Genomic DNA, 21,833 nt, shown 5'->3' with positions numbered 1-21,833 from the left:
TGGCTCAGAATGCGGGATTTCATGCTGGAGAGGGTCTGAGCTAGGGAAGCATTTGTGCAGGGGAATCTGAGCCTGTGACACCCCCCACGTGTGAACAGGCTCCAGCAAGATGGGCGCACACCCTGCACAGACCACATGGTGCTAAATTTGGGGAAATCAGTTTATGGGGGCGATGTTGTGCTAAGGGGTCCCAGCCCCCCCTCCCTCTTTCCCATGAGTGAGTCCTGGGGGAGGGCTCAGCTTCCCTCGCCTGTATTGTCGCTGTCCCCTTCCTCCTCCAGGCTGGGCTGAGTGGTGAGCCCTGATGGCCAGGCCAGCCCCTGCTCATGGGCAAGGCGCTTCCAGCGGGCGTCGTCACTTGGATGGGTGAGGTAGCGCTGCCCCACATGGGTCTCCAGCTCCCGCAGGGCCAGCCAGGTCTGGAAATCCTGGGGGGGGATGGAGACCGCTCATCAACAGGTGCTGTGGGGAGTCCAGGCTCCTCCTATCAGGGGTCCACCGTGTACTGAGGAAGGGATCTACAGGGGATGGGGAGAGCTAGGGAGGGGGTTGAGTTAGCCATTTACTGTTGGGAGGGGGGACTGGAGACTGGGGTGAAGCTGGGCAGGGGAGAGCAGGGTGTTGAGTTCTAGGGTGGAGGGAGTTTATGTGGAGTTAGACAGTGCCAGGGGATAGAAGAGGTGTGTTATGGGGTGTGGATTGTGGGACAGAAGGTATCTGCAGGCAGGGATATGGGTGGGGTGAATAGGGATTGAGGGGTGGAGGGAAGGTACCTGCAGCCAGGGGTGGTTCAGCGCCTTGTTCACACTCAGTCGCTTCCTCAGCTTCACCTGCAGCAGCTGGTGGATGAGGCTGACAGCTGGGAGGGAAGGAGGGGGTTACATAGGCCAAGACCTCTCCCCAACTCCTCCCCCCAGGGAGCACAGCCATTGGCTGCCAGAGGCCTGCAACAGCCAAATTTCCTGGAGGTGCCATAGGGCTGCTGTAGGTACATGCAGCCCATGCTCTGGAGGTGCAGGGGCAGTGGGAGGAGTAGTGTGCTGCGAGTGGCATGCCACAGGGGAGCGGAGCAGGGCAGGGCAGGGTGGTGGTGGTGGGGGAAGAGGGTCTCGCCGTCGAGGGAGATGCTGGCCCAGGTCTGCCAGGGGTACGTGGCCAGTCTGGAGGTAAGGGGGCAGTGTGATTGGGTGCAGGGTGGTGGGGGAGACAGGAGGTCTCCCCCTCAAGGAAGATGTTGACTCGGGTCTGCTGGGAGTACATGAACGCTGCAGTCTGGAGGTGGGGGGGCAGGGTCGGGGTAGGAGGGTCTCACCCTCAAGGGAGATGCTGGCCCAGGTCTGCCGGGGGTACATGAAGGCTGCATTCTTGATCTGATCGTTGACGTCCTCCTCCTCGTTGAAGGGGAAGGTCCCGCTCAGGCTGACGTAGATGATGACGCCCACGGCCCACATGTCCAGGGCACGGTTGTAGCCATGTTGCCGCAGCACTTCGGGCGCCAGGTACGCTGGGGTCCCCACCACTGAGCGCCGGAATGACGACTCCTCAATGATGCGGGCGAAGCCAAAGTCACAGAGCTTCACCTGAGAGGTGAGGGGTTAGCATGAGGGTGGGGAATATGGAGCATTTCCTTGCTAGGGGGCCTGACTCTGGGGGGACCGGCTGGCTTGGGGTAGGGGCCTCTCCCCTCTGGGGGGTGCCAGGTCTGGTCCGGCCCCAGGTTGGTAATAGAGTCTTGACGGAAAGGGGAAGGGAGAGTGGGTGCAATGGGGCACGAGCTAGGATGGGAGAGGGGGCTAGAGGGATGAGGCGGTGGAACAGGAGGGGCAGGGCTCCAGGGAGGTGGGCTGGGAGGCAGGGGAGGGATTGTCCCACCTGGGGGTAGGGCTCATCCGAGGCCAGCAGCACATTCTCTGGCTTGAGGTCACAGTGCACGATGTTCCGGGAGTGCAGGTGGTGCAGGGCAGACAGGATCTGCAAGCACAGCGGGAACGGTGGTTACCTGCCATGTGGGGGGAGTTCCTGACAGGTCCACGCACAGACTGGATGTGGCATGGGGGCTGTTGCACGCTCACATGCGCTGGTGAGTGCTGTGTGAGCCACGACCCAGGCATTGGGGGGCAGTGATGGGATGGTGTGTGTACGTGCACAGTTATGGCGAGGAGCATGCAATGATGTGCAGTGCTGACGTGCGCAAGTATACCACTATGCTGAGTGGCGTGAGTGGTGAGCCTGGGTGCGGTATGCAATGGTGACAGGACCACAGTGGTGGGCACGATGGGGATGAGCAGCAATGCGGAGCAGTGCATGGGAGCGAATGGCGTGCCACAGGGGAGCAGCATGTTGGGGGGCCAGGATGGGAGCGGTGGGCCGTGGGGGAGCAGTGTGTGTGGGTGTGTACATTTTCACAAGGACTCTGAGTAGTATGCATGCTGTGATCATGGATGGTGCAGCATCATTAACATGCCCGACGGGGACACCTGTGGGGAGCACCAGGCTGGAGGGTTTGCTTGGTCCTCCTCGATCTGCTGTGAGGCCACTGCAGGGCGCGGGGCGGGGAGAGCTGCGGCACCCACCTGGGCAATGAGGAACTTGGCAAGGGGTTCAGGCAGCCGCCCAGTCTCGCTGGACAGGATCATTTCCAGCATGTCGCCACGCAGCCGCTCCATCACCACGAAGAGCCGGGCAGGGCCCTCGAACATGCACTCCAGGTGCACCACGCAGGGGGAGTGCAGGCTCTGGCAGGGGAGAGGATGGAGCTCCCTGAACGGGGATCCTCCGCACCCTGCTCACAGCCCAAGAACCCTCCCCACCACTCAGACCTGCACCTAACCCTGCAGGCCCTTCTCTGGTGCTGGACTGGCTTGGAGCTCCCTCACAGGGAGGGAGGGCCCCAACAAAGCCCCCAGTGCACTGGGGGAGGGAGTGCTGCCTGTCCAGCCATTGCCCCATTTCCCCCACTGGGTCTGGGGGGCAGAGGCAGCCAAACATGTCCATGGAGGAGTCCCCACATGCCCCCCACCCAAGGGTCCCCTTTTCCACACACCCCTCCTTTCCCACCAGGGTCCTTGTGTTTCCCATCCCCAGGGGCTCACCTGCAGGATAGAGACCTCATTGCGGAACTGATTTTCCTGCCGGGGGGGGAAGCGCAGCTTGTCGATGACTTTGATGGCCACATCCCGGCCAGATTTCCTGTGCTTTCCTGGGGGGCAGGGCAGTGGTATCAGGGCTTGGGGGCAGAGGGGGAGGCAGGGCTGGGGCGGGAGGGGTGTGTGGCAGGGCTGGGGGCAGAGAGGGGTGTGTGGCAGGGCTGGGGGCAGAGGGGGAGGCAGGGCTGGGGCAGGAGGGGTGTGTGGCAGGGCTGGGGGCAGAGGGGGAGGCAGGGCTGGGGCGGGAGGGGTGTGTGGCAGGGCTGGGGGCAGAGAGGGAGGCAGGGCTGGGGGCAGGAGGGGTGTGTGCCAGGGCTGGGGGCAGAGGGGTGTGTGGCAGGGCTGGGGGCAGAGAGGGAGGCAGGGCTGGGGCGGGAGGGGTGTGTGGCAGGGCTGGGGGCAGAGGGGGAGGCAGGGCTGGGGCGGGAGGGGTGTGTGGCAGGGCTGGGGGCAGAGGGGGAGGCAGGGCTGGGGCGGGAGGGGTGTGAGGCAGGGCTGGGGGCAGAGGGGGAGGCAGGGCTGGGGCGGGAGGGGTGTGTGGCAGGGCTGGGGGCAGAGGGGGAGGCAGGGCTGGAGCGGGAGGGGTGTGTGGCAGGGCTGGGGGCAGAGGGGGAGGCAGGGCTGGGGCGGGAGGGGTGTGAGGCAGGGCTGGGGGCAGAGGGGGTGGCAGGGCTGGGGCGGGAGGAGTGTGTGGCAGGGCTGGGGGCAGAGGGGGAGGCAGGGCTGGGGCGGGAGGGGTGTGGGGCAGGGCTAGGGGCAGAGCGGGAGGCAGGGCTGGGGGCAGAGGGGGAGGCAGGGCTGGGGCGGGAGGGGTGTGTGGCAGGGCTGGGGGCAGAGGGGGAGGCAGGGCTGGGGCGGGAGGGGTGTGTGGTAGGGCTGGGGGCAGAGGGGGAGGCAGGGCTGGGGCGGGAGGGGTGTGGGGCAGGGCTGGGGGCAGAGGGGGAGGCAGGGCTGGGGCGGGAGGGGTGTGGGGCAGGGCTGGGGGCAGAGGGGGAAGCAGGGCTGGGGCGGGAGGGGTGTGGGGCAGGGCTGGGGGCAGAGGGGGAGGCAGGGCTGGGGGCGGGAGGGGTGTGGGGCAGGGCTGGGGGCAGAGGGGGAGGCAGGGCTGGGGCGGGAGGGGTGTGTGGCAGGGCTGGGGGCAGAGGGGGAGGCAGGGCTGGGGCGGGAGGGGTGTGGGGCAGGGCTGGGGGGAGATGTGCACTGGCACACCACAGGTGAGCAGTGGGCAAACCATGCTCCTGGAAGCATGGCAGTGATGGGATGGGCATGGCTACAGCACCTGGGGAGCCGTAGTCCACGTGTTTGCCCCTGGGGGGTGCACATGCAAACAGATCCCAGACTGTGCCCAAGGGGAGGTGGGGGGATCAGCACAGAGGGAGGGGAGCTATTGGGGGACACAGGAAAGGGGAGCCAGGATGGGAGTTGGGGAGCAGGGGCGGGGGAAGGCACCTACCGCCGTACACCACCCCGAACTGCCCAGCGCCCAGCGCCTCGTCAGGGAAGATCTGATAGGAACGGCTGATGTCCTGGGGTGAGGGACAAGGACAGAGTTGGGGGGATTGAGGCATGGTGCCCGCTAGGGGCAAATCCCTGACATACCAGGCCTAATGCTCCCACTACTGCCACCTCGCCACCAACCCTTATGCCTGGCTTCCTCACCCCAACACCAGCCCCCATGTTTGCTCATCCCCTTCCCCGTGCTAGACCATGCACCCCACCACTCCTAGGGTTCCCCAGTGCCACCCTCTCCAACTCACCGTGTCATCTGGGGACTCATAGTCAGAATCTGCAGAGATAAGACACAATGGAGACATGAGAAGACCCTGGCTCAGCTGGGACTGGGACATTCAGACCCACTGCCCTTTTATCCTGGGAGCAGGAGACAGCTACCTCTCAGACGGCCACTGGGGATGTTTATACAGGGATCCCTCACCTGGTACTGAGATGCAGCTGTCTCTGGGGTATGGCACAGGGGCTGTTGATACAGGGGTTCCTTGCCCAGCACTGAGATGCAGCTGGCACTAGGGTGGGGCACAGGGGCTGTTAACACAGGGGTTCCTTGCCCAACACTGAGGTGTGGCACGAAGGCTGTTAACAGGATTCCTTGCCCAACACTGAGGTCTGGCTGGCTCTGCAGTGCAGCATAGGGGCTGTTGAATCAGGGATGATCCCTTACCCAGCTCTGAGATGCAGCTGGCTCTGGGGTGGGGCTCATGGCTGCCTATAGAGGGATCCCCATGGTACTCACTGGGCTCCTGGACAGAGCCGTCGGGCTCGGGGTTCACAGGCCATAGGGCCTGGCGGATGGCCCTGGCCCAGGCCTTTCCAGCCTCCGCCCTCGCCCAGACCTGCCCTGGCTCCCGCTCACTGCTGTGCTCGCCCACGTAGTACACCAGGGCCTCCGTCACCAGCTCAAAGCAGGGGGGGCTCCCACTGGGGGCCAGGGGTGTCAGCCCCTCCCAGGGGCGGATCTGGAGGATCTCAGACAGCGGCAGCTCCTGCAGGAAGAGCAAGACCATTGGACAGTGGCTGGGCTCCTCTGGGGTGAGGAATCAGGAGGGGGGGTGCCACAGGGAGAGTGCAGGCTGCTTTGGATTTGGGCTCAGGGGAAACAGGGTGCTGTAGGGAATGGGATGCAGCGGAGGGGACGAAGAGCGGACCCCTCACCTTGTAGAACTTGCCTCCGCTCTCACAGTGGAAGAAGCTCAGGCTCTTACTGTCCAGCACCCAGAAATGGCGCTTCCTCTGGGGGGCACAGAGATGTTATTCTGGGGGCTTATGCCCATCCCATCCCAAGGCCCCCCAACCCAAACCTCTGCTGCCCCCCCAACATTGCCCTGAAATGCCTGGCCAATAATCCCCCTCTCCTGCTCTCAGTCCCCACATAACCAGCCCTGGCCAGCCGCAAGCCCCACTCCCTGACACCCTCTCACTCCGTGCCCCATCCTGTTACTCTGCCTTGTGACCCTGCCCCCTGCCCATCCATGACCCCTGCCTCCCATTCTCCTCTGACTCCACCCCCCATTCCAGCCTGCCTGAAGCTCCACCCCTGACCCCATATCTCCTGTGGCTCCACCCCTGACCCTCCTGTAACCTCACTCTCTGTCTCCACCCTCTGTTCACTCACCATGGGGTCCCTGCTGGTGAAATGCACCATCCATCCCTCCAGCAGGATGGCGCTGCGCCGCCTCTTGGTGTGCCGGCAGGACTGCACCACCCGCATCAAGGGGATGTAGCTACTGAAACAGGGGCTGGCGCCAGGAGAGACAGGGACTCAGATGTTGGACTCCCCTGCCCCCAAAGGCACAGCCTTCCACCACCCACCAGGCTCCCTGGGGTCAGGACTCCTGGGTTCTATGCCCATCTCTGGGAGGGGAGTGAGGTCTGGTGGTTAGAGCGGGGATTGGGAACCAGGATTCCTGAGTTCACTGACCCCATGGGAGATCCCCTTCTCCTTCTGTACTATAGAGCAGCAGGCGCTGGGGAACCATGTAGCCCCCCCCATCCCACCCCACCCACCCATCCTTGGGGGGGTCCCTACCTGAGGCTGGTGTGCATCTCTGCCTCTAGAGTCCCAGGGTTGGGCTCTGTCTCCTCTGTGTCCTCTGCCAGCCCGTGCCCACTGGTGCCCTCCCCATCTGCCTCCCCTTCCACTGGCTCTGGCTTGCTAGATGGGCACTCTGGGCTCTCGCCATCTATGTGGGTGAAGGGAGAGAGTGAGATACCCTGCTTTCTGCAAGGCCAGCAGGGAAAACACGATGGGGGATAGGGACTAGAGCGGGGCCACTGGGCACCAGGATTCCTGGGTTCTCTGCCTGGCTCTGGGAGCAGAGTGGTGGCTAATGGTTAGAGCAGATGGGCTGGAAGCAGGGGTACAACAAAGAAGGACTCAGGCCACCCCTTGTCCCCTGACTAGAATTGGAAATTGAGCCTGGCTGTCCTGCCAGAGGGGTGACCAGGCCAAATCTGAGAGTGTGGTGACCCTGTACCCCTCCTTGACCCTCCCTACCTCTGCAGTGCTACACCCCCAGCCCCCAGGAGGGTGGGAAGATTGGGTCTGGGCTTTTTGTGCTGCCTGCGGCAGAGGAGACACAGAAAGAGGATGGGGCCTGGGGCTCCCAGAACTTCCTGGGCCCTGGTGAGGATGGTGCTCTTCAGCCTGACCTCTCTGGGTGAGAGCTCAGGGCTGGGAGCAGAGTGGGGTGTGGGGGCAGTGTAAGAGAGTAAGGGCTGGGTATGGGGGATTGGGAGGGCGTGAGCTCAGGGCTGGGTATGGGGGACTGGGAGGGGGCAAGTGCAGGGCTGGGTGGGGTGGGGAGGGAGTGGAGCTGGGGACAGGAGGAGAGTGGGGGGCGGGAGAGACTAAGCTGGGGGTGAGGCGAGGCAGGGCAGGGAGCGTTCTGGGCCCTCTCCTTAGGAAAGTGCTGTTTGTGCCCAAGGGGGAATCAGGACACCTGGGTTCTACCCCTAACACAGGGAGGGGAATGAGGTGTGGTGCTTCTGGCCCAGCCAAGCTTAGAGCAGTGGAGCCCTATTGTTGATTGGACAGGGTCACTGGGTTGTGCCCAATGCATTGTGGGATAGCCATGCGGGGCACTCTGGGAGGGGTCAGGCTTCCCCAGTGGGCAAGCTGAGCAGGGGGCAGAGATGGGGCTGGGAATGGGGTAGTGCTAGGTATGTTGCCTCCCTGCCCAATGCGGCCCCATCCTTACCTGCTGTGCCAGGGGCCAGGCCCTCCCCCACACACTCTTCCGGCACGAACTGCTCGCAGCGCTTGTGGCAGTTGAATTTACAGTCTGTGGGGGGAGAGGAGGGAGGCTGAGGGCTGGGACAGGGTGGGGCAGCGGGCCAGCCGGGATCCAGCTCTCCCTTTCCTGCTGGGGTCCCTGGAGCAGTGTGGCTGGGTGCTACCTCCAACTGTGACAAAGGGGGTAGCTCCCTCCTCAGAGCAATTGGCTCAGGCTCTTTGCAGACTCAGACAGTGTTGCTGCATTGGTTACAGCAAGGGCAGCTCCTCCCTTTTATCTCTGTTCCCTGAATCCCCCCCACTTCTCCCTTTGTACCCCTGATGTAGGTTCCCCTGCCGTGTGTGACTGTTTCTGCTGGTTCCCTGTCAGCCCCAGAAGGATGGGGAGAAGCCACGGAGACCGTGACTCCCAGCTCTCTGTACAGGGTTCTCTTGATAAGTGGCCCCTGCAGGGCAGGGAGGCTTCACTGGGTCAACAGACGGCTGTCAAAGGGGACACCTCCCTGGGGTGGTTGCTTGGACATGCCATCAGAAGGAGCTTCAGTGCTGAAAGGGGAAGCAATGGGGGCACAGCTCGAAGCTGGGTTGCCGGGTTCTGTACCACTACACCCCAGTGGGGCCACAGTGACTCTGAGGTCAATCCCAGCAGCATCCCAGTCCAGGGTCAGGCCCCTCACCCCAGTCCTGGCAGGGTCCCAGCCCGGGGTCAGCCCTTTACCCCAGTCCTCTGCATGGTCGCAGCTGCTGGTACCTTTGCACTGCAACCCCTGGCGGAAGAGCCCCTTGAGCAGGCGCTTGCAGTGTTGGCACACGGTGGGCCGGGTGTACGAGTGGACCTGGAAGGTGTGTGGCACCTTGACCCGGTTCAGATCCATCCAGTCCTTCCAGAGCGGGCGGCCAATCAGCACAGGACCCTGTGTCTGCTGGCCCCACTTCCAGTGACTGATCTGCAGGGGAACCAGAGTCCATGTTAGACTGTGGTGAGTGTCCCCACCCTCCCCCCAACTCCACACTGTCACTGTCCCTCACTGCACCCCACTTTCCAGGGGCCCAGCCAAGTTGCCAGCCATCCCCAATTCTGATTTACCCTGGGTCTCTGCCTGGCCTTCCCCATCCTATCCAGCCACCACTGCAGGGGGTTAGCAGCCAGGATTCCTCTGGGAGAGGAGTGGGTGTAGTGGCTAGAGCAGACATCGTATTCCTTTGCAGGGTGTATCCATCGCCTCTGAAGTCCTTGACCTTCCCAACACCCAAGAGCCATCACCCTCTGGAATACTTCCGCCGGCTGTGTGGGTCCCAGCTCCTACCTCCTCCAGGCTGCCCCCCACAGTCTGGCCAAGGCCAGGGGTCTTGGGGCTGGTGGTAGCGCCCAGTGAGCGACTGGCCAGCTGGCTCCTCCTCACACCGCGGCAGTTGTTGGGGATCTTGAAGGCACAGCGCTTGTGATAATTCAGCCCACAGCCTGGGGGGAGGGGAGAGTGAGGACTGGGCCCCATGCCAGGCCTGGAATGGGGGGAGGTGGGTCCCCTGGTCATGGAGGTGGGAGCCCCAGAGGGGCTCCAGGAGATTGGGCAGGCCTGGAAGGAGGGGGCTACTGGTGTGCAAAGGGCTGAGGAATTCAGCCAGGCCTGGGGAGAGGGGTGCCAAAGGGACCCAGGAGATCTGAAGGGAGCATTGTCTGCCCAGTGGGACCCAGGGGATCGGGCCAGGTGCAGAGATGGGGGTATGGGCACCAGAGGGACCCAGGAAGCGGGAGAGGGTTGGGTCAGGCAACTGGGTCAGTCCCAGGGCGGGGACGGGAAGGGGTGGACACGGATTGCTCCATACCTTGACACTTTAACCCTTGGCGCACCAGCCCCCAGAGCATCTCCCCACAGTAGTCGCAGAAGGCCGGGGCCTTGTAGGAGTGAACAAGCAGCACATGGGGCCGGATAGTGAAATCCAAAGAAACTGAGGCTGTGGGGAGAGAGAAGAATGAGGAGAGGGTGGGTTTGGTAGGGAGCATGGGAGTCCAGGGCCTGCCCCTCTGTGGGCCGCTGGCTCCGATCTGCCCCTATGGCACGGGGACTGGCTGGGTGGGATGGGGGAATGGGACAAGGGGCCTTTCCCCTCTAGGGGGCGCCAGTTCTGATCTGCCCCAGGATGGGAGACTGGCTGGCTCACATGGGGCAGGGAGGGGAAGCTGAGGTCTTTCCCCTCCAGGCCCTGTTTGGCATCCACAGGCTCTGGTGCCCCAGGACTGTCTCACCCGACAGCACGACCTCAATCAGGTCCCCAGGGCGCACCACACCGTCTGGCCCCAAGTGCTCCAGCACATTCTCTGACGCGGTGTCGTGCCGGAACAGCATGATCTTCTCCGACACTCCCAGGAAGCCGTACTCAGGGAACTAGGAGAGAGATGGTATTAGAACCCAGGCCTCCTGGGCCCCCCTGGCCTGCACTAACCATTAGATCCCACTCCCCTTCCTGAGCCAGGCATAGAACTCAGAAGTCATGGCCTCTTTCTGGGGAATTATGGGGGACACAGACAGTAACCTCCCCCCGACCCCACTGCCCCAGCCTGCTCTCAGCTGGTAAAGGTTGGCCTGTGAGCTCACATTAGCGCCTCCCGGCAGGGGAAGATGGGACTGAAACAGGCCTGGTTATTATAGACATGAAATCTTCACTCTAGCTCCAGGTTTTGCCGCTCCCAGGCTGTGGGCTCCAGCTCTTCCCAGCACCATTCCCTGGCTGGGCAATCACCCACGCCCACAACTTTCACAGAGTCCGGAGCCTGCCAGGGCTTGTGACACATTGGGAGAGGGAGGGGAGCACAGATAGAGTCCCACCGCTAACTGTCAGTCTCCACCCCAAACCCTGCTTTGCCTCCAGCATTTATAGTAGTGTTAAATATATTTAAAAGTGTTGTTCATTTATAAGGGGGGGGGTGTCGCACTCAGAGGCTTGGTATGTGAAAGGGGTCACCAGTACAAAAGTTTGAGAACCACTGCTGTAGCATGTCTTGAATGCTTGCATTGTTGCAGAAATGCTGTGTGTTCTCACTGGAACTGCACTGAGCTAAAATGCAGCTGCTTCTGGGGTGGGACATGGGGTTGTTTATACAGGGATCCTTCACCCAGCATCAAGATGCAGACCCTTCTGGGGTGGGGTGCAGGAGCTGTTTATACAAGGATCCCTTGCTTGGCACTGAGATGCAGCTGCCTCTAGGGTGGGGTGCAGTGGCTGTTTAAACAAGGCTCCTTTGCCTGGTGCTGAGATGCAGCCACTTCTGGAGTGGGACATGGTGGCTGTGTACACAAGCCTTCCGCGCCTGGTGCTGAGAGGCAGCTGCTTCTGGGCTGGGCTGCATGGGGTGTTTATACAGAGATCCCTTGCCTGGCGCTGAGATCCAGTCACCTCTGGGGTGGAGCGTGGGGGGCTGTTTGTACAGGGCTAGTTGTATGAGACTCCCCGCTCCCTGCAGACAGACGAGCCCCCCCCCTGCAATGCCATGAGTGAGCACGGAGCGGAAACGAGCTGCTCTGCTGGTTTCCTCTGTCACTTGCTCGGTGCAGGGGGACTGGGCAGCCGGGGAAGGGGCAGGCCCTCAGAGTGCAGGTAGGAAGCACAGGGCCCTGCTGACCCCAGCCGCAGCGGAAAGATTGACTCAGCATGGCTGCTGTAGCACCCACCCCACACACACCCAAGTGCTCCCTGTGCTGTCCTGAGATGGAAACTGGCGGGGAGGGGGCAGGGGGCAAAGGAAATGCGGAGGAGCCAGGGAACCTTTGAATAGCCACCCTCCTGTGAATGAGAGAGCGCAGGTCCACAGCAGGTGGGCAGACACACCCCCACACTCCATAATATTAAGGGTGTCCCCTCTTTGGACCTGGACCAGGGCTCTATATCTCCCAGTCATCTGACACTTGGGTCACATCATCTTCCCCCGACCTCGAATCCTGTCTGCAGGTCTCCTGGTAAGATCAGGCCCCTTGACCCATCCCATGTGCCCCCCCAAGGGTGCTGTCCAAGGGCTCTGAGTGCCATGAGGTTCCCCAGGGAGCGAGCCCCCTGAAGCCTGGCAGTCCAGCAACTCCCATCTGCCACCCTAACTCTGGGACACCGCAGTCTCCAGCCCAGTGTTTCCCCCAGGCTGTGCCTCATTTAATCTGTTTTAGGAGAACAGCAAATCAATCTCCAGGCATCAAGAAGGGAGGAGGAATAGTGGTTAGAGGAGGGGAGAGCAGGATGCCTGGGGTCTATTCATAGCTCGGGGAGGGGAGTGAAGTCTAGTGGTTAGAACAGGAGAGGTACTGGAAGGTAGGACTCTTCAATTCTATTCCTAGCTGAGGCAGGGGAGTGAATCCTAGTGGTTAGAGTATGCCGGGTGGAAGCCAGGACTCTCAGGTTCTGTCCCCGGCTCTGGGAGGGGCGTGGGGACTCACGGTTAGAGCAGCTGGGGCTGGAAGTCAGGACATTGCTGGGTTCCGCAGCTGCTCCCCTACATTCCAAGCACTAGTCAGACTTTGAGCAAACTCCCCTGGTGTCTCCGTGACCCACCATTGGCATCTGGGCACAACCTCTGGGATTCCTTCTGGGGACCCCTCCCATCCCCGCACCCTGGATCCTGGCCCTTTCACCCGTGCTCCCCTTCTCGACACTCCTCCAGCTTAGCCCCATTACCTTCCTCTCCACCAGCTCCACTGCCAGGTGCCGCAGGTGCTCATAACGCAGCTCCTCTGGGGGCAGCATGTATGACTCTCGGGACAGCCCAGTCTGCAGGCGCACAGATACTGTGCCCAGGGGCTGGCACTCCAGAGCCATGGGCAGCACCGGGTGCCCGGGAAAGCTGGGTCTTGTGCTGGATCCAACTCCTGAGGGTCTCACGTGGGGATGGGGCAGGAGGCAGGAGAGAAAGGGGTCCCTTCTCGTTCCCCCCCACAGTCCCCACACTGGCTCCCTGCACCGCCTGTCCCCACGGCTTCTCTGAGCTGCAGGAAATGCAGTGTTAACTCTCTGCTCCCCAACGGACAGAGCTGTCTGCTGATAACGATGGGTGCAGGCAGCGCAGCCTGGTGGGTTAGTGCATGGGGTGGAGAGCCAGGACTCCAGGGTTCTGTCTTCAGCTGTGGGAGGGGAGAGGTGTCTAGTGGATTAGATGGGGCGGGGGGAACCAGGACTCCTGGGTCCTATTCGCATCTTTGCTAGTATTAATAACTGCATTTCTATGGTGTTCCCCCATCAAAGCAACACCCGGATGGTAATGAATTACCCCAAGTTTGGTTCCTGGTGAAGGGAGCTTACAGGGTGAGATGGAAGTGCTGGACATGATGGGTCACCACTCAGCTGTCATCTAACTCAGTGGTTCTCAGCCAGGGGTATGCATACTCCTGGGGGTACGCCGAGGTCTTCCAGGGGTACATCAGCTCATCTAGATATTTTCCTGGTTTTGCAACAGGCTACATAAAAAGCACTAGCAAAGTCAGTACAAACTAAAATTTCATACAGATAATGACTTGTTTATACTGGTCTATATACTATCCACTGAAATGTAAGTACAATATTTATATTCCAATGGATTCATTTTATAATATGGTAAAAATGTAAAAGTCAGCAATTTCTCAGTAACAATGAGCTGTGAAACTTTTGTATTTGTATGTCTGGTTTTGTAAGCAACCAGTTTTTAAGTGAGGTGAAACTTGGGGGTACGCAAGACAAATCAGATTCCGGAAAGGGGTACAGTAGTCTGGAAAGGTTGAGACCCACTGATCTAACTCAGCCCCAATGACTTTCATTCATTGCACTAATGTAGGGTCCCTGTCTGATCCCCTTGACTCCTGGGGTCAGTCGAGAGTCACCCATTGACTGCAGTGGGTCAGGGACCAATTCTATTCTCAGATCCCCTGGGTGAAACTGGGAGTCACCCCCTCCCCAAGCGGCATCGGAGCCAGCTCCTGCTCTCCACACCCTCAGCTGGATCTGTCAGGAGTGAGGGGCCTGCAGAGCCACAGGGGCAATGGGTGGGGACAATGGGGTTGGGCTGGAGCTGTCCTGCTCGGACCCAGGTTCGGTTCTCTGGGTGAACAGCATAGGCCAGAGCTCCCAGTACAGTCCAGATTCAGGAGGGAGGGGTTAGGAAACCTTCATCACAGCTGGGGGAGGGGAGGGGAAGTGAAAGCACCAGGGGCTGCAATTGCAGCAGGCCAGGGAGCTGTGATAGTGCTCCCCCTCCTGCTCTACACTCCTCCTGGCCCCCACCCCACTCCCACTCTGCAGACTCCCTGCCCTCCACCTCCACACAGACACCTTCCCCATCCTCACCCTCACCTTTGGCCCTGACACAGAGTCCTCCCCAGACAGTCCTCCCCATAGGCCCCACCCCTGCCTGCTCCACCCTTTCACAGTACCCCTGCCCCCCTCCACCTCCTACTCTGCACCCCCCACAGACACTCCCCCCGCCCCGACTCCTCCCTACACCCGTAGGCCTCACCTTGCCCTGCTCCCCTAACCATGCGCTGTCCCCCAGCTTCTTCCTGGGGCCCAACCCAGGCTCCCTCCATACTGCTAAGCCCCATCCTGTCCCTAAAGGGAGCCCTCCTAGGCCCCCTGCGCTGTCCCCTCCCCGCACTGTGGTGTTTAGGAGTCACCACAGTGACGGCATTACAAAGGCGGGGAGCTCTGATCTGGAACCTCCAGGTCCCCGGGGTTCTGGGGCCACTAGGGAAGTCAGTCTGGAACGTGGGCTTGGCTGGGGTCACAAAAGAAGGAGGGAGGGTCATTTGGGGTTCACTGAGGGAATTGGGTTGCAGGGTCCCAGTCAGGGAGAGTTGGGGCACACATACACCATGGACTACCTGACCGTGCCTGTTGTGTCCAACTCCCAGATGGAGAAGTCTCCGTACAAGGAGGAGATGCCCCCTGTCTTCCAGGCCTCCTTGCACGCCACCTCGGCCTCCTCCCACCCCCCAAAGATATTGAAAGGTAACGGGGTGCTCCCTGGACACCCCATCCCCCCACGCCTCTGCACATGCCCCCACCCCAGCTCCCAACCCCCCACTGCCCAATACCTCTCCCCAACAAGAGCCAAAGGGAAGATGGGGCTCCTCCCGCCATCCTGCAACTCCCCCTCACCCGCAAACACCCCATACTCCCCCCCCGTCCCAGGACCCAGCACCACTGCCGGAGGAGAGCCAGAGGGAACATGGAGCCTTACCACACCCCAAGCTCCGCACAGACTGCACCTGTCCCCTACACAGCCCCCCAAATAATCCACAGCCCGCCCTGCCCACCCTCCCATAACTATGATTTGTCCTGTTCCTTCCCTATCATGGCTGATCCGTGGCATCTGTGCCCAGGGAAGCAGGACCACCGGCAGGGGCGGAAGTGGAGGGGCACCATGGTCCTGCTGTGCCTGGTGTGGAAGAAGACCGTGTCCTGGCTGCTGACCCTGCGGGCTATCATCCACAAGCTCACTCAGCTACTGGCCTTCGAAATCTTCATCATCAGCATGGTTGGCATCCACACAGCAGTACTGGTGGCGCAAACCTTCGCCATAGTGCAGGTCCGCGGAGGTAAGACTGCCCCTGCCCTGCCCTGGCCTGGCCTGGCCTGGCCTGGCCATGGGAGTCATTTCATTCCCCTCCCCATATCCCAGCCATGGGGATCACCCCTTGGCCTGGCCATGGGAATCATCCCATTACCCAACCCCACCATCCCAGCTATGGGGATTGTGCCCCCCCTTGTCTGGCCATGGGGATCATCCCATTTCCCCTTCCCCATCCCAGCCATGGGGATAGCCCCATTGCTCCCGCATCTCAGCTATGGGGATTGACCACTCCCATCCTGCCCCTGCCCCAGTCACAGGCTTGGCCTATTTCTCTCTGCCCACCCTGGGACATCCCAGTTCCCACTCACCCAGCCAGTGGTCTCCCCAGTGCCCCCTGCTAACCTAAGAGATGCTGCCCACCCCCCTGAGGTCGCCCCATTTCCCCTTCCAAGCAGGTGGGTGGTGCATCCATCTCACCTCAGGGACTAGCTCATGGTTATTCTGAGTATTATGGTAGTGCCTAGTGACCTGGGTAAGACCAGGGCACCTGTTGTGCTGGGCGCTGCATAGACTCATGGTGAATGACAATCCGTGCACTGAGGAGCTCAGAGTCTGAATGGACACGGGGAAACTGAGGCATCAAGTGGGAGGACGTTGCCCCAGGTCACACAGGAGGTCAATAGCACAGCTGGGAATAGAACCCAGCACTTGTGGCTCCCAGCATCCCTGCTCTAACCACTAGGAACCCCTCTCCCCAGAGACAGAGATAGAACCCAGGAGTTCTGGCTCCCATACCCACTAAGCCATGCTGTCTGCATTCAGGAAGGGGCTGAGTCCAGCGTGTGGGTGTCCATTGCCACACAGGGTGTGTTCTCTAGGCCGGGTGTGGATGGCGAGGTCAGTATGGCCTAGTGGGTACATGCCCTCACCCCAGCCCCCTCACCCCATCAGAGTGGTTCTTCTCCGCCATGGACGCCGTCTTCCTGTGCGTGTACGTGCTGGAGGCACTGCTGAAACTCATCGCCCTGGACCTTGACTACTTCCGCGATCCCTGGAACGACATTGGTGGGTCACCATGGGAGGGGACCGAGGCAATCCTGGCAGGGAGGTGGGGCAGAGAGATTCCCTGGGGCTGGGGTTCACGGGGGGATGAGACAAGCCACCTCGGGGTGGCCTCGGGGTCAGGGCAATGGGGCAAGAGAGGGGCGAGTGCCTGGGATGGGGCGGTGTGTGCCTGCAGGGGAAGCGGGTGTTGGGGGGCTGCAGTGGTGCCCCCTCTCCTCGATGCTGGTGCCCCCTCCTCACAGATTTTTTCATCATGATCATGATGGTGCTGGACTTCGTGCTGCCGCTCCTCATCTATCCGGGCCACACCACCCACGGCAATGCTGTCAGCCTCTTACGTGTGCTCCGCGTCTTCAAGGGTGTCCGGGCCGTGCGGATCCTGAGGCTGCTGCTCACGCTACGGTCAGTGCCTGGCGGGCATGGGGGATAGAGGGAGCAAAGTGCCGGGCAATGGAGCTGGGGCCCTGCTGGGGCCCTGGGTGCTGTACTTTTGCTATGACCCCTGCCTTCTCCCTGCTCGCCAAGGGCCGTCCCGGGTGTGACACCTGGATGCCCCCTTGCTCTTTCCCTGCCTCTCTGGGTGGCCTTCCCTGCTGTGCCTTCCTGGGTGCCCCTTTGCTCCCTGCCCCCTGTGTGCTCTGCCACCTGGGCTTCTCCCTGTCCCCCAGGTGCTGTGCCCCTGCCCTGTGCTGCCACACCCCTGCTGACCCCAGTGCCATCCCTGTCCCCCTTGGGAACCTCACCCTTCCCTCCCCACATGCCCTGGGACACCCCCCATGAGTGGGTTCTTTTCTGGCCAGTGCCCCATCCACAGCAGATCCCATGGGTCTCTGGGGCTCCTGCAGCCCTGAGGCCCCCCACAAAGCCCCTGTCTCTGCCCCCAGGGTGCTGGAGAACCTGCAGGAGCTGACAAGCACGTTCGCACTGTCCGGCCCGTCCATTGGGGCCATCCTGCTGCTGATGTTCACATGCCTCTGTATCCTGCCGTGGGGCGGGGGCTCTGTCCTTTCCCACAGTGAGATAGATGGGGGGTGCTATGGAATGAGAGGGGGTGTAGTAGGGACTCTCTCCCCTGTGGGGTGGGGGACGCAGCAGGGGCTCTCTCCCTGTCGGATCAGGGTGCAGTGGGGGCTCTCTTCCTGGGGGTACCTGACACTTCCCAGGGCTGGGAGGCACCTCACCACCACCTGCCCTTAGTATGAAGCAACCTTGTCTGTGCCTACTATAGATCAGCTGCCTCAACCCACCAGCCTCTGGCAGCACCAGCCCAGCCTTCCAGGCCCCCCCAACCCCGCTCTCTCCGTCCAGGTCATGACAGCCACACCCCAGGCCCGAGTGCTCGGAGCAGGTCCTTCAGCATCTAGCCCTTTAGCCACCGGACGCTCCCAGCCTCCCCAGGCTTACTGCTCCCAAAGGAGCCGTACAAAGCAGCTGGTAAGGCAGCTCAGGCCCATCCCTTTGCCTGGCACCACAGCACCTGCATTTATAGGGAAACCAATAAGTGTATTGTCCGAGAACAAAGACTCCAGTGACATACTGGAAGCAAATGGTGACACACAAAATAAAATCGTTGCCTACTTTCTAGCACCTCAGCTTAACTCTCCAGGCATCCCCCTGTTGAAAGAGCCTGCTGTCACCCAAAGGTCACTCCAGCATGTTCCATCAAGCCTGGCTGAGATCCCACATTCATGAAGCAAACCTACTGTCCCTTCCCTTCCTAGGTAGGGATTCCTGCCTGTCTTCTCTGCCCCCCAACTATAGTCAAGTCAAACCTTTGAAGTGTATCTCGAGGCAAGGTCTCTCCTCCCTCCCCCCCATTTCTCTTCCTTAGTGTCTTTCTGAAGTTCTTACATGCCTTCATTTGCAGTCAGCTCAGACTGATGCTAGGCAACCCCTTGTGAAGGAGACAGTACACAGTACACATGTAGACAGATCCATGGCTAACTGGCCCTTGTCTGACAGGAAACCTTTATCTACACTTGCTGGTGGCCCACCCCCCCAGCCACAGCTGTCAGACCATATTGTCAGTGCAGGTACAGAACTCCTTACACAGCATCCGCCACACGTGCCTTTTGTGATGGTAGCGGTGTGACACTGGCTTGTATCTGAGACCTCAAGTGACGTTCTTTGGTGAACTAGACAGCTCATGTCAGACTCAGCCAGTTCCTGTAACCCCTCTGCACTCCCCTCCCCAGGTAGCATTGGGAGGTCCTTCGTTCACAGCACTGTTGCTCCTTACCCCCACCCCCCCAGTCATGTTCTCAGTGGTGCTGCATGACCTGTTCCAGAAGTCCGACCCCGATCACTTCGGGGAGCTCTTCGACACCATCTTCACCCTCTTCCAGCTCTTCACGCTAGACGACTGGTCCTTAATCTACCTGGACTGCGTCCAAGTGGGTGAGAAACCTTCCCCACCACCACAGGGCAGGACCCTGGGGTTCTATCCCCATGCTGGGAGGGTAGTGGGGTCTTAGTACTTAGAGCGTGGAGGACAAGGGGCTGGGAGCCAGGACTCCTGGGTTCTAGCACCAGTTCTGGGAGAGGAGTGGGATCTATTGGGTTATAGCAGGAGGGGCTGGGAACCAGGACCCCTGGGTTCTTTTCCTGCCACTGCTCCATTCCCAATAGAAGCTCACCCTTCCCTTTGCAGGTGCCTCATACATTATATACTTCCTGATGGCCTACATCCTCATCGAGTACTTCACCTTCCTCAAGTGAGTCCAGCCCCTTTACCACACTGGTCCTCCCCTGCCCCCAGCTCCCCATCCTCCTTCCATATCCCTATGCCCCTCCCCACACCTCCTTCCCCCTGGCACTTAGCCCCTGGAGAGGGAAATGGCCCCATATCCCCCTGCTTGAGCCAGCCAGTTCCCACACCTGGGGGCCTGATCAGAGCTGGTGTCCCTTAGAGGGGAAAGAACCCATTGTCCCAGCCCTATCCCACCCCCCCTCTCTCTCTCTCTCTCAGCCTGGTCATCGCTGTCCTGGTGGACAATTTCCAGTTGACCCTGATCAAGCGCAAAGAGCTACAGAAGCAGAAGGTGCCTCTCCCCACACCCTAAGGAATGGGGGAAGTAGGCATGGAGGGAGTTGTCTCAGCAGCCCAGCTACCCCAGCCTGGGAAGGGAGTGGGGTCTAGTGGGTTACAGCAGGGGTGTGGGGCTGGGAGCTAGGACTCCTGGATTCTATTCCCAGCTCTGGGAGGGCAATGTTATCTAGTGGTTAGAGTGGGGTGAGCTGGGGGGCAGGCTTCCTAGGTTCTATCCCTGGCTCTGGGGGAAGAGTGGTATCTAGTGCTTAGAGTGGGGGCGGCAGAAGTCAGGGCTCCTGGGTCCTCTTCCTGGTTCTGTCCCTGACTCCCTTCATGCCTGAGTTTCCCCCATTGAAACAAGGGTTTCCCCCTGTTGGGTCCATGTTTAATGCTGGGGTTGTTCCTCTCCCCCACTTGCATTACAGACTCTGCTGGAGCAGAAGGAGAGCAGCATAGAAGATATTGTATCAGGCAAGCCAGCTCAGGGTAAGCTCCCCTCCCTCTAGCTCTGGCTGGTGGGGACAGTTCAAAGGGACAGTATGAACCCCTTTCCTCTGGGTTGCTTAGGGAGTGGGGGATACCGGGTTGGATGGGCCCCTGGATACCAGTCTAGACTCCCAAGTGCCTGCACTGAGGGGAATCCCCTCTAGGGGGCTGTCTCTGTAATGCGTTCAGCCCCCAGACACTGTGGGGCAAGGGGGTTCCAGGCCGTTGTTGGGATCCAGCAAACTCATCTCACCCACACGCCACCCCCTGCTGTGGGTTGTTGGCAGTGGTGAGGTTCTCCTCCCTGGGGCGGGTGGGGGCTGGTGTCCTGCTGCCTGGCTGGAGTCTCACAGACATCTCTCTCTGTCCCCACACAGAGGGACACATGAAGCCGGAGGATGATGAAGCCTTCCTGGATCAGTTCATCAAGCACATGGATGGCAGCGAGAGGTAAGGGGGCCTCATGGCACAGCCTCTCCCCTCCATCCCACGTGGAAGTAGCCAACATGGGGCATGTCAGAGTGGGGTAATGGGCCCTTCCAGCTCCTCTCTCCCTTCAGATCCACGGGCCCATCCGGTTTGGAACCTCCCCACCGCAATCCATGGGCCCATCGGCCTGGTATCTGTCCCCCACCATCAGATCCATGGGCCCATCCAGCCTGGTATCACCCAACACAGATCAGTTCCAGGGGTGCATGTACCCAGAGGGGCCCTGGCAGGAGGGGACACCTTAGGAAAGCAGGCTCTGATCCCAGGGAAGTCACTGTGCCCCATTCCAACAGGGAGAAGCAGCTGCTCTTCACCTACCTGCAGCTGATGGCATCAGTTGAGCACCTCCAGCAGCAGTTCCGCTCCCAGGCCGCCACCACTGACAAGATTGTCGACAGCTTCTTCGAGGTGGGGGATACTGGCACCTGGCGCAGGGAAAGGCTGAATGGACCCAGGGCAGGGTATACCAGGCTGGATGGGCCCATGCGCTGAGCCAGGGTGGCTGGAGGGGGTATACTGGGCTGGATGGGCCCAGGGGTCTGACCCAGGATGGCAGGAAGGGGAACACCGGGTGGGATAGACCCATGGGTCTGATTCAGAGTAGCAGGGAAGGGGCAGGATACTGCGTATGATGGACCCACCGCTAGGTAGCCATCAATAGCCATTGTGCTGCCAGAGGCAGTAGTCCGGGGCAGATCCTCCCTCTGGGGTGGGGCTCAGTTTGGGGGGCCCCATGGTGCAGCGAGTCAGGGTTGGCTCCATGCCAGAGGGCACCATGCTGCCCCACCCCCTCTGGGTAGGGATCAGCAAGGAGACCCCAGGGGCCTGGGACACTACTCTCTCCCCTCTGTTCCCTGCAGACAGCTGAGCAGGACTTTCCCCACCACTGAAAAAGCTGGGCTGCCCACGCTGTGGGGGAAGGACGTGCCCGGAGGCCCAGCCACTGCAGGCATGAGCCTGGGACAGGCCCCACATCCAGCCCTTGCCCAGATGCTGCCACGGCTCTGTATTAAAAGGCTCCTGGCCACCAGGGATGCAGGGGAAATGGCGTGTGAAGAGTAACAGTGAGGGAAAGGAAAGGATGTCATGCCACACCATGTCTTCTCCCTGCTTTGGGCCCCGGACTCCTGGGTTCTACACCTAGCTCTGGGAGGGGAGGGGGATCTAGTGCATTAGCGTAGGGGTGGGAGGCTGGGAGCCAGGACTCCTGGATTCTATGCCCAGCTCTGATGGTCTTCCCATGTACCCTGACTCCTGGCCCTCCCTGAACACAAGACATGCAGAAGCTCAGCTAAAGGTCTCTGCAGCCCCTGGCTTTGACAGCTGAGCCCTGTGGGGAAGCAT

General features: G+C 60.9%; 1 protein-coding gene across 2 annotated transcripts; it reads right to left on the bottom strand.

The window, feature by feature from the left end:
* Positions 1-146: 146 nt before the first annotated feature.
* Positions 147-21,433, bottom strand: LOC125639780 (serine/threonine-protein kinase D3). 2 transcript variants are annotated; one of them, XM_048857483.2, is made up of 20 exons: positions 20,808-21,433; positions 16,362-16,469; positions 13,145-13,331; positions 10,142-10,280; positions 9,721-9,849; positions 9,201-9,355; positions 8,645-8,840; positions 7,859-7,942; positions 6,688-6,841; positions 6,274-6,397; positions 5,814-5,891; positions 5,395-5,644; positions 4,904-4,932; positions 4,600-4,672; positions 3,093-3,199; positions 2,574-2,735; positions 1,873-1,971; positions 1,313-1,580; positions 774-859; positions 147-428 (listed from the first exon to the last, which is right to left on the bottom strand). In XM_048857483.2, exons 3-20 carry the CDS (start codon positions 13,199-13,201, stop codon positions 237-239), a joined length of 2,382 nt encoding a protein of 793 aa, XP_048713440.1. In that variant the 5' UTR covers positions 13,202-13,331; positions 16,362-16,469; positions 20,808-21,433; the 3' UTR covers positions 147-236. The 2 variants fall into 2 exon arrangements, with proteins under 2 accessions (XP_048713440.1, XP_074986570.1); XM_075130469.1 differs by having other exon boundaries at positions 13,177-13,331; positions 20,808-21,432.
* Positions 21,434-21,833: the final 400 nt, after the last annotated feature.

The sequence above is a fragment of the Caretta caretta genome, chromosome 7, assembly GCF_965140235.1.
Source record: "Caretta caretta isolate rCarCar2 chromosome 7, rCarCar1.hap1, whole genome shotgun sequence".
In the NCBI taxonomy this organism is placed as follows: domain Eukaryota; kingdom Metazoa; phylum Chordata; order Testudines; family Cheloniidae; genus Caretta; species Caretta caretta.
Note: the sequence above shows the minus strand (reverse complement) of the source record. Positions and strands in the feature narration are given on the sequence as shown.

Coding starts and splice junctions, on each gene's coding strand:
- LOC125639780 (XM_048857483.2), bottom strand. CDS start 13,201: ATGTCCAGCACTTCCATCTCACCCTGTAAGCTCCCTTCACCAGGAACC. Junction 2,736..3,092: donor ATGAGGTCTCTATCCTGCAG/GTGAGCCCCTGG, acceptor CTCCCCTGCCAG/AGCCTGCACTCCCCCTGCGT. Junction 1,581..1,872: donor CGGATGAGCCCTACCCCCAG/GTGGGACAATCC, acceptor CTCACCTCTCAG/GTGAAGCTCTGTGACTTTGG.